The sequence below is a fragment of the Zootoca vivipara genome, chromosome 1 (genome assembly GCF_965207765.1).
Source record: "Zootoca vivipara chromosome 1, rZooViv2.hap1.1, whole genome shotgun sequence".
Taxonomy (NCBI): domain Eukaryota; kingdom Metazoa; phylum Chordata; class Lepidosauria; order Squamata; family Lacertidae; genus Zootoca; species Zootoca vivipara.
In genome coordinates this window covers 7,169,644-7,189,000 of record NC_142582.1, presented here as the reverse complement: position 1 = coordinate 7,189,000, position 19,357 = coordinate 7,169,644, and the positions used below count along the sequence as shown (strand labels likewise).

The following is a 19,357-nucleotide window of genomic DNA, read 5'->3' as shown; positions in this document are numbered from 1 at the left end:
GTCTTCGCCGCCGCCTCTCCCTACCAGGACTGCAGGCAGAGGAGGCTTGAAAACCTCCCCCCCCCAAAAAAATTCCCCTCCCACCTACTCAAACCGCGAGGCGACTCCATCTGGAGCCCTACATCACGAGGGGCTGAGAGGAGGCGGCGGCAGAGCGGGAAGAGCAGGAACCCGTGCCGTTGTCGCCGCCTCCCTCCCGGCCCCCCCCCGGGGAGCAGCTCCGCCGGAACTGAGAAGCCAAAGGGCGGCTCGGGGTGGGGGGGGCAGAGCAAAAGCCAGGCACCCTCCCGAGTGTCTATGAGGAGAAAACGGGGGAAGAGGGAAGAGAAACCCGGCTCCATCAAGAGAGCGGCTGTTGCGCTTCGCCTACTTCCCCCTCAGGCTCACTCCGCGTCCCTTTCGCCCACTCGTTCGCCCAACCTCCCGGATGCAGCCGAGGAGAGGAAGGGAAGCGGCGGGCGGCGGCTCCCCAGTGCCGCCTCACTCACTCTCAGAGACAACAGCAAAGCCCGCCAAAAAAATTCCAGCGCTGGTCCCGGCACCAACTTTGCCGGCGGTGCCTGTAGGGCTTTCCTACCTCCTCGGCGGGCTTCCTCCTCCTCCTCCTCCTGCATCTCTGGCCGCTGTGCCACCGCCTCCCTCAGCCTCATTCGAAATTGAAATTCCCTGGCCAAGGCCGTCAGCACGGATCCAGCGCCCCGGCCTCCGCCTGCAGGCCCGCCCCCGGTTTTGACCCTCGGCCAATCGCAGGCTCCAGAACTACTGTCAACGGCTAATGTCGGTGGCGGCTACACGGGCCACATGACGAGGTCTGGCGGGCCGGATTAGACCCCCGGGCCTTGTGTTTGACACCCGTGCTGTAGAGTGAACTAATGTTTTGAGTGCTAGGCTGGCTGTCCCTCATGATATCACCTGCTGCTCCACTTGGGCAGAGAGGGCTCCATTTCTGTTTTTCGAATTTTTATCTATGTCACTTTAAATTGTAATCATCATCACCATCATATTTTATTATTTATACCCCGCCCATCTGGCTGAGTCTCCCCAGCCACTCTGGGAGGCTCCCAATTGAATATTAAAGCTTCCCTAAACAGGGATGCCTTCAGATGTCTTTTAAAATTAAGATAGCTGCTTATTTCCTTGACATCTGATGGGAGGGCGTTTCACAGGGAGGGTGCTGCTACCGAGAAGGCCCTCTGTCTGGTTCCCTGTAACCTCACTTCTTGCAATGAGGGAACCACCAGAAGGCCCTCGGCGCTGGATCTGATTGTCCAGGCTGAATGGTGGGGGTGGAGACGCTCCTTCAGGTATACAGGACCGAGGCCGTTTAGGGCTCTAAAGGTCAACACCAACACTTTGAATTGTGCTCGGAAACATACTGGGAGCCAGTGTAGATCTCTCAGGACCGGTGTTATGTGGTCCCGTCGGCCGGTCCCAGTCTACCTGCCGCATTCTGGATTAGTTGCAGTTTCCGGGTCACCTTCAAAGGTAGCCCCACATAGAACGCATTGCAGTAATCCAAGCGGGAGATAACCAGAGCATGCACCACTCTGGCGAGACAGTCTGCAGGCAGGTAGGGTCTCAGCCTGCGTACCAGATGGAGCTGATAGACAGCTGCCCTGGACACAGAATTAACCTGTGCCTCCATGGACAGTTGTGAGTCCAAAATGACTCCCAGGCTGCGCACCTGGTCCTTCAGGGGCACAGTTACCCCATTCAGGACCAGGGAGTCCTCCACACCTGCCCGCCTCCTGTCCCCCACAAACAGTATTTCTGTCTTGTCAGGATTCAACCTCAATCCATTAACCGTCATCCAACCTCCAACTGCCTCCAAGCACTCACACAGGACCTTCACCGCCTTCACTGGTTCTGATTTGAAAGAGAGGTAGAGCTGGGTATCATCCGCATACTGATGAACACCCAGCCCAAACCCCCTGATGATCTCTCCCAGCGGCTGCATATATATGTTTAAAAGCATGGAGGAGAGGACAAAACCCTGAGGCACCCCACAAGTGAGAACCCAGGGGTCTGAACACTATCCCTCACACCACCACTTTCTGAACACGGCCACTGTATGACAGTGCCCCCAGCTCCCAACCCCTCTAGACGGTCCAGAAGGATGTTATGGTCGATGGTGTCAAAAGCCGCTGAGAGATTCAGCAGAACTAGGAAACAGCTCTCACCTTTGTCCCTAGCTCGCCGGAGATCATCGACCAGCACGACCAAGGCAGTTTCAGTCTGTAATTGATCTTAAAGCTGTATTCTTAGTTTTAGATTTTATGTTTTATGTGGAAATTGTTTTTCATTTGGTTGTGCAGTTTTTGATGTGTTTTATTTATTGCTTATGACTTTTGTTACATTGGTAATTATGTGAATCTTGTCATGTTGTAAGCCACCTTGAGCATTGTTTTAACTATGGAAAGGTGGCATATAAATAAAATGGTGATGATGATGTTTAAAATTATGGAACCTTAAAAAATGTGCCCCCAAAAGTTCTATTCAAGGCCTGCCATTTAAAGAGAAATGCACAAGCCCCCCCAAAGAGTAGAAGAATATTAATAAGTAAAATATAAAGTTTCACAATGTTCGATCATTTTACTGAGCCTGATTTGCTAGCTCACCGATACTTCAAGGCAGCTAACCTTGAGCTAGGTATCTCCAGGAAAAGGCAAGTGCAGTTCAACAAAGAGAGGTTAAGCCTGCATTTACCCTCTTTAATTTTAAGGAGGGAGCATTGTATTTTGTGAGGTTGCAGGTTAGGGTTAATAATTGAAGCTAAAGAGGCGACAGAGCCTACATACCAAGCTGCTGTTGCCACTGGGAAGACAGTGCAGAGTCTGCAAATATCTTGTGACCCCACCCTTGTAAATCAGCATGTTAATCATTATCATCATATTGACGATAAGATTCTCTGTAAGTCAACACAGGGGCTGTAATTTCAACCGTCCGTTCACAATCTGAATTATTTCCGTGAAGTTAGCTTTTATTAGGAAAGGGCTATCTTGGAAATACTGGTTGGCTTGTTAACTTCTTTTGACATTCTGGGACCTTCAGATTTGAAAACATGTGTGATTTGCTTCCTAAGTAATGCACCATGTTCTGCTACGGGGCGTTAAGCAGCCACAGCATTGGCGTTTTGCTAAGTCTAGGAAAAAGGAGAAGCCTACCACACTTTTTCCAGACTGGAACTGGAAATAGCGCTTGTAGGTGACAGAATAGTGTGGTGTATATAGAATTTAGCAAAAGAGGAAACAGAAGGATAGCCAAAGACCGTAGAGGACTCTCCTCCAGCTGCAAGCAGTGTCAAGAGTGAAAACATCAAGACACAAAGGTTTAGTTTTAAAAACACCACCAATGTTTCGAGCTATTTCTTCATCCACCACTTTTACAGCATAGTGGTGTAATTTTCTATATCCATTTCAACTGGGGTTTAGGCCTGGTTTTGGCACAGCAACTGCTTTGGTCACTCTGTATGACCTGTATCAGGAGAGAAACAGAGGGTATGTTGTCCCTGTTCTCCTTGAACCTCTCAGCGGTTTTGGATAACACGGTATCCTTCTGCAATGCGTCATACAACTGCAACGTGCTATATGTACAGCTGCCTTTGAAGACAGTTCAGAAATTTCTGCTAGTGCAGAATTGGGTGGCACGGTTTCTCCCTGGGGCGAGATGGCCTGAGCATATTACACTGATCCTGGCCTGAATCTGAATGCACTGGCTACCAATTAGTCTCCAGGCCCATCAGGACTGCAATACCTCAAGGACCGCCTCTCTTCATATGAACCTACCTGGACCCTAAGATCATCCTCTGAGGCTGTGTGCCTCCTCCACGAGAGGTCTGGAAGGTGACAACACCTGTTGCTCTCCACTTGTGGGGTGCTCTCCCCAGGGAGGTTTGGCTGGTGCCTTCATTATACTTCTTTAGGTGCCAGGCTAAAACGTTCCCTCTTGAGTGACATCCTATGCCCTTTTAATTGTGTTGTGGGAGGGGGGATTATTGGTTTGTTGTTGGCCTTATTTTTACTATGTATTTTGTGATTTTCATGTTGTGATTTTATCTTGTGAACTGCCTGGGGATCTGCAGATGAAGAGCAGCATGCAAATTCAATAGATAGATAGATAGATAGATAGATAGATAGATAGATAGATAGATAGATAGATAGATAGAAGGAAAGATAGATAGATAGAGATGATAGACAAAATGTTGGGCCTGGATATGGGAAGTTCACCTTCAGTTTTCCACCTGAACCACGGCACTGGTTGGAGCAAGTGACTATATAGCACTCTCACTTACTGCACAAAAGAAGTGTTGCAAGGATAAAACGAGATAAGGGAATGTATGGCACCTAGCTCGCTCCTCTGAGCTAAACCAACCATAGCTTAAAATATTACGCAAACTGCCAGGCCTCTCACAATTGTGCATTAGAGCAAAGACCTGATTACGCAAGATTGCTTTTCTGGGCTTGTTGCCTTCTCAACAATATTTAGTTTACAGTCTTAAAAGGATTAAAGCTACACCAAATGCCAATTAAGGACTGGCCCACCTCGTGGCAGCGCTTTCCTCCTATCTGGCTGGAGGGGAGCCGCACCCTTAGCAGAGGCCTTGGATGAAAAGAAAGCAGGGATCAGTAGCACCCGGGCTCACTTCCTTGACTCTGCTGCCTGCTGCTCTGGTGGTTTCCTCCCCACTCCGCAAGGTGCTGCTCCTAGGCCAGAGGCAAGACACCTGGAGCCTGTAGAGCAGAGGTAGCCAATGCAGAGCCCTGCAGAAGCTGCTGAACTACAGTTCCCAGCATCCCTAACCTTTGGCTAAGCTGGTCGGGGCTGATGGGAGTTAAGAGTTCAACATCATCTGGAAGTCATAATGTTGGCTACCTCTGCTGTAGAGGCAGCAGCTGTGCCCACATCACATTGTAAGCCTACGTAGGAAAATAAAGAAGCAATAGCGGGCAGGGTAAGTGTACATATAAGCAATTTAGTGGGACTGTGTAGCTGGACCAGCTGTTGTGCTCACCAGGCAGCATGACGAGAGAAATTGTTTTATTTCATTTATTTTTATTAAAGCCTGTGTGTGACTAACCACTGTTTCTTTGGTTAAAGATCAGACCCGCTGAGGCATTCTTATTTGCACCCACAGTGCTTTCCAAACCATGAAAAGAATAAATGGCATTACTAGTAGTTTGACAACTTTACCAGAATTATGTTCCTCCTGCTTCACACCTTCCCTTTTGTGCTACACTATTCTGTTCGTGGAGCACAGGAGCATTAAAGGCTATTATGGAGTGGATTTATCTTTGATTGTCCTATAATTACACTGCAACAACCACCACCTGGGGCAAAACACCTGTTCATTCAGCAGCTTTTAAAGCCACCTTGCATATCGCATTCACACAATTCCACTCGCACAAGGAAAAGCTAGTTTTCTTGGTGTTAAAATGGAACCAATGTGTGGCGTACAGCTAATACAAGGTTTGTTCAACACAGGTTCACCAGGTGCAAATGCATGGAAAGCAGCGTTACTATTACCTGGGAGTAAGCCCGATTCAACTCAATACTTACTCCTAAGTAAACACGGTTCATCATTTATTAGCAGTGCAATCCTGGACAAGCCTACTCAGAAGCTGGTTGCACTGAGTTAAATGGGCTTTCTTCAAGGTAAGCAGGTTTAGGGCTGCAACCTAAATTTATGTGCATTATGGAGCGCTAGCACCAGGCACCAGGCCTGTTGGCAGACCAACTCTGCATTATACAGGTGTCTGCAAACATGACATTAAAGGCTGGCCACAGTGCCTGGATACACTTCATTTCTAATAGAATCCATTCAAACTAATTTTCTTCCAGGGATATGCTTTCAAGAAGCATGAGGCATTTTGCTCAAGGTAAGCAGGTCTAGGGCTGATCAGTGCCTGGATGTGAGACTTCCTGGGAACCACTGATTTGGGTCCCATGGATGTTAGAAAAATAAATGTAAAAATTAAATCAAGAATGTCACACTTCCTGAATAAGGATCTGGCTAGGGCATCACTAAGGGCACCTAAAGATCTTCTTCTTCCAACCTTATCATGTCACCATTTTGACTGAAATTGCATGGGCTGTTTTCTCACTTAAGAAGAAAGGAAATTGAGGAGGGGGAAGGAGAGAGTGAGAGAGAGAGAGACTTTCTGGGCTGATAATAAGGATCCAGCCAGATTAAAAGCAGAATCCAATTTAACACACCTGAGCCACAACAGTAATTGAATTACATGATGAAAGGTTTGGGGTGCAGAAAAGGAAGGAAATAATGTAAATGTGTATCACCACAAAGAAATCTGTCAGAGTAGCAGTTAAATAAATGTGTGCAGTATGACTCTTGCAAGCCTCCACCCCCTTAATACCAACTACCCATCCCTCCCAAGGAAAGTTTGATAAACTACTGATCGCTTCTTGAAAGTCTGCTATCAATACTTGGTGCTAAACAGCTTGCAAGGCATTGGAGATTACGAAACTGGCAACTGGGCAGACTGACACCCCAGATTTAGGCCACTTGCTCTTCTGCAGTTTGATTATCTGAAGAACGAGGCACTTACAAAAAGCACCACAAATACCTCTGCTCTCTGGCTTTTCCCTTGAACCCGTTTGCTTGTTTCTATCTCACAACTCTGCCAGCAGACAAGTCACTTCCGTGATACAGACGCTCAACAGCATTTAATGATTATCCAGCACTTTATGTAATGCTTTTGGAACATTCAAAAATCAGTTCACACACATGGTCTCAGAAATCTTTACAACAGCAATGTAAGGTAGACTAGTATTTTAAATCTCTAATTTACAGGTTGTGTTCTGAGCCTGACAGAATCATGACCCATTTAACGTCATTTATGGAATTCATAGATTAAGTCAGATTTAAACTGGGGTCTTCTTGGCTCACAGATAACCCCTTAACCACTTATATCAGCTCTCATTCATGAGCTTCTAACAAAATGTAGGAGCTCCTTTGCCCTGTATCTTTACATCCATGTAGGCTTTATTCCAGTTAAGGACATAAAAGGTATCAGCTCATTTGCCATTAACTGCATTAATGGCAATAAATCATCATCATTGATATACCGGTTATAGATAAGCAACCTATGACTAAGGCATTTCTCTGAGTTACCATTTAGGAAGACTTCTTGGTCTGGAAAGGCTCACCAAGACATAGCTTGACAAAATCTGTATTTGCAGTATATATAAGGCTCAGCTTCTGGAAAAACTAAAGTCATTTACCTGCTGTAGGTCTGCCAGGGAATACAGGTGGATCTGCTGAAGAAGATACTCTCTGGGGAAAATTCTTGGCAAAAAAACAAGAATAAAAAGTGAGTATTTGTATAATTTTTAGAGTACAAAATCTCATACAGAAACTTCTTATAAGACAATATTAAAAACACTGAATTCTTCAACCTCCACAAGAAAAAAATGCTCTTTCACCATCATCCCAATTTTTTTACACAGTATTTAGAGAATCTGCATTACTTTCACTGACCATAGCATTTCCTGCAGACCTGCTATTTCCTTCTCACAAAGGAAGGTCTATCTTCTTTAAAACTGGTTGACACACAGTATGATCACAGGCCACAGTATGAAGACCGCAGAGGAAAAGCATGCCTCTACAGGTGGTTCCAGCAGCACCTTCCTAGAACCCGTCATTTCCATTTTATCCCAAAGTCTGGAGAAATACTGGCACAAAATTTGAACCATCTTAGAGATTGTTTGTTGTTTTCTTTAGTGCTGAATATTAAAGATTTTTACCCATTCACAAAATTCCACACAGCTTTAAACTAAAAACCAAATGACCTCATTTTAAATTTGGGGGTAACAGTGGCATCTTAACAGATCTGTAGTTTTGTATATGCCCACATGCAGGGCTTTTTTTCCAGCCGGGACTTGCCGGAACTCAGTTCCGGCCCCTCTCAGGTGGGCACCATTGCCCTTATAAGAGAACAAGGGAGGCATTCATGGTGAGTTCTGGCACCCCTTTTTCTAGAAAAACGGCACTGCGCCACATGTCTTCTGGTATTGCCTCCTTTTTCTCTGAATAGTTTCTTGACAAGACATGATTCTCTAACAACGTTAATAACGTTAAACTGACAAATATTAAATTTTGCTAGGGACATATGATTCACTTTATGATTGTAAACTGCTACTCAGAAATAAAAGTTCATCCTAGGTTTTTACCACTGCAAAAATAAGTACAATGTACTCCATTCTGAAGGAAATCAGCCCTGAGTGCTCACTGGAAGGACAGATCCTGAAGCTGAGGCTCCAATACTTTGGCCACCTCATGAGAAGAGAAGACTCCCTGGAAAAGACCCTGATGTTGGGAAAGATTGAGGGCACTAGGAGAAGGGGATGACAGAGGATGAGATGGCTGGACAGTGTTCTTGAAGCTACCAACATGAGTTAGACCAAACTGTGGGAGGCAGTGCAAGACAGGAGTGCCTGGCATGCTATGGTCCATGGGGTCACGAAGGGTCGGACACGACTAAATGACTAAACAACAACAACTTCTTGATGAAGAAAAACATTCCAGACCAGTATTCAAAAGTAGTTACCTATGTCTTAATCTATCAGTCATACCCAGGAAAGGAGAGTTGGAAATATTGTTCAAATATAACCAACACACAAACACACACACACAGAGAGAGGGGGGGGATGTTTTGGGCTAATATGCTATGAAAGCTGCTTCTCAAAGTAACATTGGCAGAGACATCAAAAGATATCCCACCTTTTTGGTTCCATAAGAAAGCACTCTATCAAGGATAAAGTGCAACAAACACATACTGGAAGCAACAAAGCACATGACCAGTAAGTGAGTAACCATGAGAAAAGCACACTTATTCCCATTGCCATGGAAACCGGGACAGGGAAGAAGCCTTAAAAATAAGGTCTGCCCAATTTTGTTGACTTTTTATTTTAAACAAAACTCCTAATACTGCAGAAACAGGTCTTGTTCATTTGCAATGGAAGGAAGCAGCAGAATAGCCAAAGCCTACTTCTGATGACAGCACTCAAAAGGCATTAAGAAGCTCTCCTCATCAAAATCAAAGAGAGCATAAGGCACTCAGTGGCACTAAGATCATGGGCCTAATGGATGCAACCAGTTGCATCCAGGGTCTGAGTGCTTTAAAGGCAACCTTATGAACATGTGCAAGGTCAGATGGAGGTCAATTCAGCCAGGACATCTAGTTCAGTGCAATATCTTATTTGAAGAAGCACTGACAAACATTGTCGTTTATTCACATTGAGAAATCAGTTTAGATCTTGGGGGGGGGACTGCATTGCAAATTAGCTTGGTTTAGAAGAAGAACTGGTACGCTTAAACAAATGCTTCTCCTCTGCTGCAACTTTGGCACAGGTTTTTGAAACGCTTTGAGAAATATAAAAAGAAGACTGAAACAAAGATCACCGCAGCAGGGAGCAAGCAGGTGGGCTGGGAGAGGTTGTGCCTCTGGGTTCCTTTGGGAGGAAGGGCAGGATATAAATTCAATTAATACATAACAATAATAATAAAAAGGTGCACATGGCCACGGCAATCCTTTACTCAGACATAAGCCCCACTGAGTTCAATACGATTTACTCACAGTGTGTATATAACTGCAGCCTAAAGGTGAAACGTCAGTGGAATGCAATATTCTCAGCAACAACAATGGAAGGCAACACCAATACATTAAGAACAACAATAAAAATGGTGCAAGCTGTTTCAATCATTCCAAGACTTCAGGCTCCTCTTCATCCTGGAGAGTAGTGACTAGTGGGGTGCCACAGGGTGTCTTGGGCCCAGTCTTATTCAACATCTTTATCAATGACTTGGATGATGGGCTTGAGGGCATCCTGAGCAAGTTTGCAGATGACACAAAATTGGGAGGGGTGGCTAATACCCCAGAGGACAGGATCACACTTCAAAATGACCTTAACTGATTAGAGAACTGGGCCGAAGCAAACAAGATGAATTTTAACAAGGAGAAATGTAAAGTACTACACTTGGGCAAAATAATAATAATATATAAATAAATGAAAATGAAAGGCATAAATACAGGATGAGTGACACCTGGCTTGAGAGCAGTACATGTCAAAAGGATCTAGGAGTCTTGGTAGACGACAAACTTGACATGAGTCAACAGTGTGATGCAGCAGCTAAAAAAGCCAATGCAATTCTGGGCTGCATCAATAGGAGTATAGCATCGAGATCAAGGGAAGTAATAGTACCACTGTATTCCGCTCTGGTCAGACCTCACCTGGAATACTGTGTCCAGTTCTGGGCACCACAGTTCAAGAAGGATACTGACAAGATGGAACGTGTCCAGAGGAGGGCCACCAAAATGGTCAAAGGCCTGGAAGCAATGCCTTATGAGGAACGACTTAGGGAGCTGGGTATGTTTAGCCTGGAGAAGAGAAAGTTAAGGGGTGATATGATAGCCATGTTCAAATATATAAAAGGATGTCATATAGAGGAGGGTGAAAGGTTGTTTTCTGCTGCTCCAGAGAAGCGGACACGGAGCAATGGATTCAAGCTACAAGAAAGATTCCACCTAAACATTAGAAAGAACTTCCTGACAGTAAGAGCTGTTCAACAGTGGAATTTGCTGCCAAGGAGTGTGGTGGAGTCTCCTTCTTTGGAGGTCTTTAAGCGGAGGCTTGACAGCCATCTGTCAGGAATGCTTTGATGGTGTTTCCTGCTTGGCAGGGGATTGGACTGGATGGCCCTTGTGGTCTCTTCCAACTCTATGACTCTATGATTCTACGACGCTGGTTTGTTTACTTAGGGCAGGTGTGGAGAACCTGAAGACCACATTACAGCTGTTGGAAAGGGGGGGTGCCCAAACCCACAACCACACAACCTTTAAACACACACAGTGCTTTTCCCTTCTCAGAAGGAGGTTTGGTGATGGGAATATATAGTCTTAATTCCAGACACATCCCATCACAATCTGTCAACTGGTGTGGACAAAAAATAGTTCAATCAAACAAAAAGAAATAAATAAAAGCATCATGATTGCATGGAATGTGCATTGCAGTTCTGCAAGCAACCAAAATGGGAAAAGAAGGAGGCTTGCGTCTGGAAGCAACCTGAACCTTACTTTTAAGATGGAATGGTGGGAATTTCTTTTTTTAAAAAAGGAGGAAAAGGTGAAGCCTCTTCTGGGTGAACTACTTAAGAAGTGACAGAAATAGAAACGTAGGCTTTTGCCTGTTGGTTCAGGGAGGGATTGGAAACATTACATCTAAGTAAGGAACTTGGGCACCGTGGGCAGTTTATCAGACGTTTCCATTTCTTTTTCACTGGCAATTAGTTTGAAGCATAACAATTGTGCAAGATAGAACCAGACATTTCATCCATCCTCGGCTCTCAGCCTTATCAGGGATGTATCTGCACAAACTAAAGGTTATCTGTGACTTTTTGACTGTAAACAGTACCAAAGATAAGGCTTTGTTTTCTGCATTTAGGGTGAAGTTGCAGGGTTTATAGCTATGTCCCTTTTATAGCTATGTCCCTTTGTTAACAATAAATACTGTCCAAAGGCATTTAAGAGATGATTTGTCATCAGCTCAGAGTAATTTTTCTGCACTGAATTAAGCACCCTGACAGCTAGGCTAAAACAACTGCAAACAGACCTGCCTAAGACCTATGCGAAAAGCCAAAGTACAAATGTGATAAGCACAGAGTAAATTCTGAAGTTCATAGTCTGCAGCTCAATGAAATCAAGGCAGGTGGGCATAAACCAAGCAATTGTTCTTATGAGGATATATAAGAAAAAGATTCAAGTACAGTCACACCTTGGTTCTCAAATGTAATCCGTTCTGGAAGTCCGTTCGACTCCCGAAACTATTTGAAAACCAAGGCGCAGCTTCCGATTGGCTGCAGGAGCTTCTTGCACTCAAGTGGAAGCCGTGTAGGACGTTCGGCTTCCAAAAAACGTTCGAAAACTGGAACTCTTGCTTCCAGGTTTTCGGTGTTCAGGAGGCAAAATGTACGAGTACCAAGGTGTTCAAGAACCAAGGTATGCACAAAAACAGTTTGGTCAAGTGCCACTCTCTTTCGGGAACAAATAGCGCTGTTCTTGATCTACCCACTTTTAGAAGTTTATATCTATAGTAGATTTAAGCCCAGATCTTTTAAAAAATCTGACTGTTCAGTCCTAAAGACTGGATTGTCCTGCAGCAGTGCAAACTCTGATTTTGTTTCAATGTCAGACAACTAAAACAGAGCTTCCCAGCTGCTTCCCCCGCCCCCTTGCGAGACAAACAACTTTAGAGTGAAAAAGAAGCACCAGGCTGTGCCGATGAATTGCATCCTAAGATGACCAAAAGGCTCTAAGATGTGGCTGCTGAAAGCCCCTTCTCCACCTTTTCTGTGTAGCTTACTTGTTCTTGCTTTTTTAAAAAAAGATTATTTCATTAAACATTCTGGCAAAAAAAGCAAATAATCTAAAGAAGAGCTGTGCACAAAAATGAAATTTCAATGTCAACAAAGTGAATCCAGAATGGCTTTCCCCAGCCACTCTGGGCAGCTTCCAACAAACTACAGTATAAGAACACAATAAAACAACAAACAACAACATTAAAAACTTCCCTTCAGAAGTCTCCAAGACACCACTACCAAGAAGGCCTTCTGCTTGGTTCCCTGGATCCCCACTTTTCGCAGTGATGAAGGCCCTTAGAGCTATAAGTGAAGGTGAAGTAGAAACCTATGCATACTAGTAAGATTTATACTGAGCTGGTTTATTTTGTTCTAGGGCTCCATCATTTATTTATTTTAATTTTTTTATACCGTAGTATTGTTTTAAATTTTGAATATTTGCAATTCAGAACATAATTGGTTGTTCAGAAACATCTATTAGTGATCTTGTTTCTTTATATTGAAAAATGAAGTGCTGGGCAGAAAGTATTTAAAAGGCTAACCTTTCATCTACTTTGCCACAGAGGCAGTTGCTGTTTCTGCAGGTGTACTTTAAAAGATTGCTGCAAGCTTTTCCTAAAGTGATAAATATATGCTGGACACAGGTAGAGCCAATTTTTCAAACGCTTCTGCAAGTGATAACAATTTTGAACCTCAGTGGGATTTTTTTTTAAAAAAAGGCAATCTCTTATAACAGAAAAAGAGCATTTGTCATTTTCTAATGTCCAGTGTTTTCTAATCTCTCTTCTAAAATATGATCAATGCCATTATCTCCTTTGTCATGCAGCAATTTTAGTAGGTTTCTTGTAAGAAATTCTACATGCCATTTAAAGCTGGTTTTTGGAAAGCTGTGTTACGCCAGTCCTGCAACAAATATAGCATTTCTAGAGTCTCGTGAGTTTAATGTCACCTATTCTTTCAAAATCTGCAGTTTTGGAAATCTGGGGTGACAGATTTCTAGGAGCTGCTCCTGTGGAGAATATGAACTTGAAAATACCTTATGCAAATTTTCAACATGGACAGACCTGCAAGTTTGTGAAACCCCAGATTCCAAGTGATCAGTTCAGTGGTCTGTGTAGGAAAGCCAGCCAGCTTGCCTATATATGGTGCTTGTGTCGCATAAAATAAAATTCACCTATGACGTTATTACCAATCCATGTAACATGTTTGTGCATGCATGCAGGGCACGAAATACTTGTGACTGGAATGTTGTTGTGTGGGGAAAGTCCTGTGCATGAGATGGAGAGACTTGAAGGCCAAAGATGGTTTGGGAGGACCTGGCAAATTGCTCTAGCTGAGAAACCAACTCACCATAGCAAATCAATTACATGCATACATAATTTTATCTGTATCCGCCTTTCCACAGTACAAACCTTGCTCAATGTGGCTTTCAGCATTCCACATAGCAAAAGTAGTGATAAACAATAAAAACATAAATATCTTCTTCTTCTTCTTCTATTAAAAGCAAATACCACTTCAGCCTCACGTTCCTTATTTTGGCCAGATACTCATACTTGATTTGTGGTATTAATTGTGTTGTAATGCCCCATCTTTCACCATCTATCTCCCTCTTAAGCATTGTTCATTAACACAAATCTTGGTTGGTTGGTGGTTGTTTTTCTGTTTATTACAACTTTTGCAATGAAAAGGGAATCTTAAATATGAACTCTTTTGGAGCTACTACAAGAGAGACCACTTCTGGTGGTAGCTCCAAGTTGCCAAGGAGAATCACATAGCTCTGCTGTTACTGCTAGCTAACACGTCCACTTTACTCCTACTGAGGCCAGCGCAATGTTGTGCCACTTTTCCTGGAGGAACTATTGAGAGAAAAGGCCCACTGAGGGCCAAAGGGCCCCCAGAAATGGTACAATGCTTCCAGATAGCTCTGTTGTAAAAGCTAAGCAAGAAACCACCAGTCCATCAGAGCTGACAAGCGCCATGGTCTCTCTAGGGTCAGATGTTACTCACTGTGACAATGCAGAAGGACTCACTCAAACTCAAGCTATCCTCTATGCTCTCTCTCTCTCTTTGCAAAGCACTTCTGTTTGTCAGAAATGGCTTCTGCACTGTAATAATCTTAGCCTTTATTTAAATAGCCGATGCAACAAGCACCCGGGAATCATCAAGAAAAGTGATTTATCAGCACCGTAAATACTTCTTTGCTCAAAGGGAACACAGAGAACTCCAAGACTTCTTTGCGTTGTCCCAACATGTTAGGCTATAGTTGCATCAGAAAGAAACTGCAACTCCAACACACAGATTTGGCAGCCATTTCCCCACACTTTCTTTTGTGAGCTGCCCTGGGATCTTTGGATGAAGGGTGGTATACAAATCAAATCAAATAAAAAATATAAATATAAATATAATAATAATAGTAATAGTAATAATAATAATAATAATTTTGAGAAATACCCTTGTGCGTTTTAACACACAAGCATGGATAGTGAGAAGAAAAACAGGAGCAGACTCTTCTCTTTCCCTCAGAAGAAAGGCTATCCATGCTGTAAAAGCAACAGGGTGCCATCGTGATTAATCAGTCCACTCTTAGTTCTCTCTGGACAGCCCTATTAACAGTTTTGTTTCAGCTTGTTTATACCATACTGACAGGACTTCAAGATTGTGTTCTCAGAGCTGCTGGTTTTTCACATAACTGAAATAAAGAATAAGTGGGAACGGGGTGGGTAATAATTTAACCATGAAAAAACAAACTCCTAGATTACCTCACGTTATGTAGAAATGGCGATTGTATTACAATAAGGGCTACAAAATAGGAAATAACATGGTGGATAATCACTGGCAAGGTTTTCGTTTGCAGAACAAGAAATTGGGAAGTGTGAAAAAATCTTCCACACACACACACAAAAAACCCCATACGCAATAATGAGGTTAAACCCCCCCCACACACACACACAGAGTGAGGCCTGCACCATGAACAAAAAGATGGAGAAAGGGAAAAGGGTTCATCCTCATGATGAGAGTTGTTACAAGGTTTGAGGACATGACAGATTGTGTTCAGAGAATTGTAGCTACCAACATGGTTTTATAGTCCAAGGTTAATCCAAGCTGACCTGACCACAAGATAAAATTAAGCTATGTTCTATGTATCTGAAGAAGTGTGCATGCACATGAAAGCTCATACCAATGACAAACTTAGTTGGTCTCTAAGGTACTACTGGAAGGAATTTTTTTATTTTGTTTCGACTATGGCAGACCAACACGGCTACCTACCTGTAACTAAGCTATGTTCTGTTACCCAAACATCTTTTAATTTAGCCCATTTGAAACCTTTTAAAATATTTTTTTTCTTCCCGCTGATTTTATTGGCAGCATCATTCCATGTGCCTACCACATCTTACCCCAACGGGCTATGCTGCAATGCTACTTTTCCCCAACGTTGATAACAATTTGATATTTTTAGTTCTTGGAAACCTATGAAAACCACATCCCAACTTTACCCTCCCTGCCTCCAGCACTATGTCCACGCGACTGCTTCTTCCTCCGTCTCTAATCCTCCTTTGTTTGGGTGCTTTGTAGCTCCCAGCGGTTCTTATTTTCTCAGGTTTGCTTTTGTTCCTGTGCTCTTCTGAATGCCTCTTCACAGCTTCTCCTGGCCCCTTTTCCATCACCTTTTTCCATCAGCTCTGGCTCTTCATCCTCAGCCAGCATCCTCACCTTCCCCTCTTTGCCCCATGTCTCTGGGCCCTGTTGCTTTTCTCTCTTTGTTTCCTTTGATCTCTTTTCTCCGACTCTCTTCATTGACTTGGTTCAGCCCTCCCTGCCTCTTTATTTTAATCAGAACATTCTTCTTTTTTTTGCTTTGGTGTTAATCAAAAGCAGTAATTTCTTTCTCCGACACCTTTTTCTGAACTGCACCCTCCATAAGCCATCCTGCCTTCATACTAATTGAAGGAGGCACTATTACCAGTATTACAAATGAAGGATAGGGGGGGGGAAAGCAGAAGATAATGTTCCTTGTGGATGTGTGTGTAAGGGCAAGGCAATAATTTGTAAAGCATTACATGTGCCCTCCTTACAAAGTTGCAGGTCTTTTATTTAAAAGAAAGAAAAAGCTTCATTCAGTCCCCGCAACACACACTTAAAAGAGGAATGTGGTTACCAGCATCTCCCACCTCGCTGACACTGACGACTTCCCTTAGCAGTTCTTGACATTTTGAACCAAGGCACTGACACAGGTTATCTCCTGAATGGCAAAGATCACTTCCCTTTCATTACTGGCAAAACAAGCAGGTGTCAATTGTCTTTCTTCCCCTACCCTGCAACAGGGCACAATTTAGGGAGGATAGCAGGGAATCATTTATTTATATGAAAGAAAATCCACATTATTGTGTTCTCCCCCAAAAAAACATTCTGGCACACCACAGTGTGACCAAGAGACAGAACCAAGGTACAGAGTTCCAGTTTTTGGCTTCCTTGGTTCTTAATTATTTCCAGTGAACTCCACAAGACAAAAGAAACAAATAGTTTCTGGGTTTGTTGCGTGGATACAAGTCTGAGCTTCCCTCCTTCTTAGGCCTTGTAAGCCATGTTCAATTCAGAGGAGGGCACCATTTCAACAGCAGGCCTTACCCTGTTCCTTGCTCTGCCTGAGGCACTGACCTCAGTGATGGATGGGGGAGGAAAAGTTGGGCAGTAGGCGACTCCAAACCACAGGACTTTAAGTGCAGTTCCCCTGGGATGCTAAGAGCTATTGCTGGATCGCCCAGTGGCAATTATATTTCAGACTCATCATTGAAATGCCTCTGTAAATGCACAGACCCCAGCTGAGTGGGAACGCTTCCAGCAGTAGCAGAACTGGTCAAAATAACAGCCATGTTAATGTGTTCAAAGTGTGGCGTTTTGGTGCAGCACAGTGTCAGAGCACATGCTCTGCATGAAGGCATTGCCAGGCTCAATCCCAGGCATCTAGAGTTGCAAAGGATCTCATGTAGCAGGCAAGGGAAAGACTGTGATCTTGGAGAATTACCGCAAGGTCAGAATACACCATGTGAGACTAGTTGGATTAATGATCTGACACAGCGAGTCAGTTCCATATGCCTTGTATGCATGTAACTTGTTCCAAAGTCTGCATCTTCTATTGCTCTCTAATTGGCATGCAATGACTGCTAAATTTACATCTGCTGCACAGAAAACCATTCCTCCTGTTGGGCTGTCAGTTTGCGGAGCCTCTCTCTTCCCAATATCCTTAAGAGAAGCGCTGGTGAATCAGAGATATTTTAAGGCCGTGGACCATCTAGTTGCACTGGAAGTATCCAGTTACAACGGATAGGCAGACACAACGGGCAGCACTTTAATTGCTAGGTCATGGGAACCAAGAAGAGGAAGTGAGAGACAGACAAACAGGGGAAGGGAGCCCCGAGGAAGCTTGTTTTTGCCTGATACCCCTTCTTCCTACCTCCTTCGCAGGTCTTCGGCCACTGCTGCTCTGCAGCTGAACAAATAGGCTCGGAGGGATTTCAGCTGCTGTCTCAGACGGACCACCGTTGTCAGTGGCTCAACATGTCTATACAGCATCGGGTTTTCCTGCTGGATGTCAATCAGGGGCTCTTCATACACATATTCCAGGAACTCTTTGGCTTGCTTTGATACCTAGAAAAGGGGTGGGGGTGGGGAAATCCATTAAGCTTAGCTCAGCCTCTATTAAAACCTCTAAATGCTCACAGGCAATCAATACTATCTCCTCAGGGGTGTTAGACTAGTTATGCTAAAGTGTTCTGATGTTGTAACACAACCTAATTTACCCAAATGGCTCAAGGGACATCTTTATGCATCTGTATTACTGGGCGCTTGGATTGCACTCGGAAGGCTAGCTGGATGCTTGAAATGCTATTCAATATACCGTTATGAAGACACAGATGCTATGGGGGTGGAAGCAACTGAATTCAGATATTCAGCTAACCTAGATTCAATTACTGCAAGCTTCTACAGAACATACTGGACAAACACACACACACGAGAGAGACATTGACTTTAATGAACAGCAGATTCTGCAGAACCTAATCTACCCTCACTGGCAAAGCCTGGATAAAGTACAGTATATGCTTGATCAAAGTTCTCTCATTACCAGAACTGTATACTGTTCTTGCACTAGAAAGGCATTTGGGCTGGAGAGTTGTTTTAATTCAGCTCATGTCTTCCCTCTGATACTAGTATCTGCCCACAAATGTTTCTATGTGAATGTAAAATAAGAGACTCCTATACGGTAGGTTTTGAGGCATTCCACCCTTGAAACTAACCAGACAGCTGAGGAAGGATATTACTTTTATTACCACCCTGCCCACTCTCCAACGTCAGCTCAGATACCTTTTCTTATTTTACTCAAACTCATCACAATCCAGCAAGAAATGCTACTGTTATTTAATAGGATGAAGTACTGAAAGGCCATTCACCTTATTAAGACATTCAATGGCTTCACATAGAGCATTTCGTTGGGTACAGATGTGCGGAAGTAGTAATACCTAAACCAACAGGAATCACTACTTGGTAGCAACTTGTATGTGTGGCAGGTTAAAAAAACAACAACCAATGGAGCACTGTGCTTATGTGAATTGCCACTAGGACACGATACCTGCAGTGCTGGCTCTGGGATTTTGGGGACCTCAAGAGGATCTTCTAACATGGGAAAGACAAGTCAGATACTCTGTGTAAAGTGGAAAGGGAAGCTGTGGTAGTCTAGTGGGCCTCTGCTGGATTTAGGATTTGGGCAAATGCCCAACCTCACAGTCTGGAGCTAGTGAAACCAGTCTGGTATGCATATCCATGCCCGATCAGATATGTGGAAAGTGTTGGTACATCTGAACCAGGCCAAAGGTCATAGCCTGCTGAAGTTATACCATGAATTTCATGACCAAGTTGGAAATTGAATTCAATTCTCCAAAGTCAACAATTTTGCTGGGCCCTGGAAAGCCATAATTGCAGTGCTCATAGTAA

The 19,357-nt window shown here is 43.8% G+C and overlaps 1 protein-coding gene across 4 annotated transcripts in view; it reads right to left on the bottom strand.

The window, feature by feature from the left end:
* The window catches only part of PLEKHM3 (pleckstrin homology domain containing M3), a 72,636-nt gene that overhangs the window by 17,619 nt on the left and 35,660 nt on the right, over positions 1-19,357 (bottom strand). For 3 of the 4 annotated variants that reach the window (XM_088669785.1, XM_035138301.3, XM_088669863.1), the window contains 2 exons: positions 17,823-18,016; positions 7,240-7,303 (listed from right to left, as the gene is read on the bottom strand). In XM_088669785.1, the coding sequence (XP_088525911.1) occupies positions 7,240-7,303; positions 17,823-18,016 (258 nt within the window). Of the gene's footprint in view, positions 1-7,239; positions 7,304-14,893; positions 15,060-17,822; positions 18,017-19,357 lie in introns of those variants that run through there. The other variant, XM_088669894.1, reaches the window with a different exon arrangement.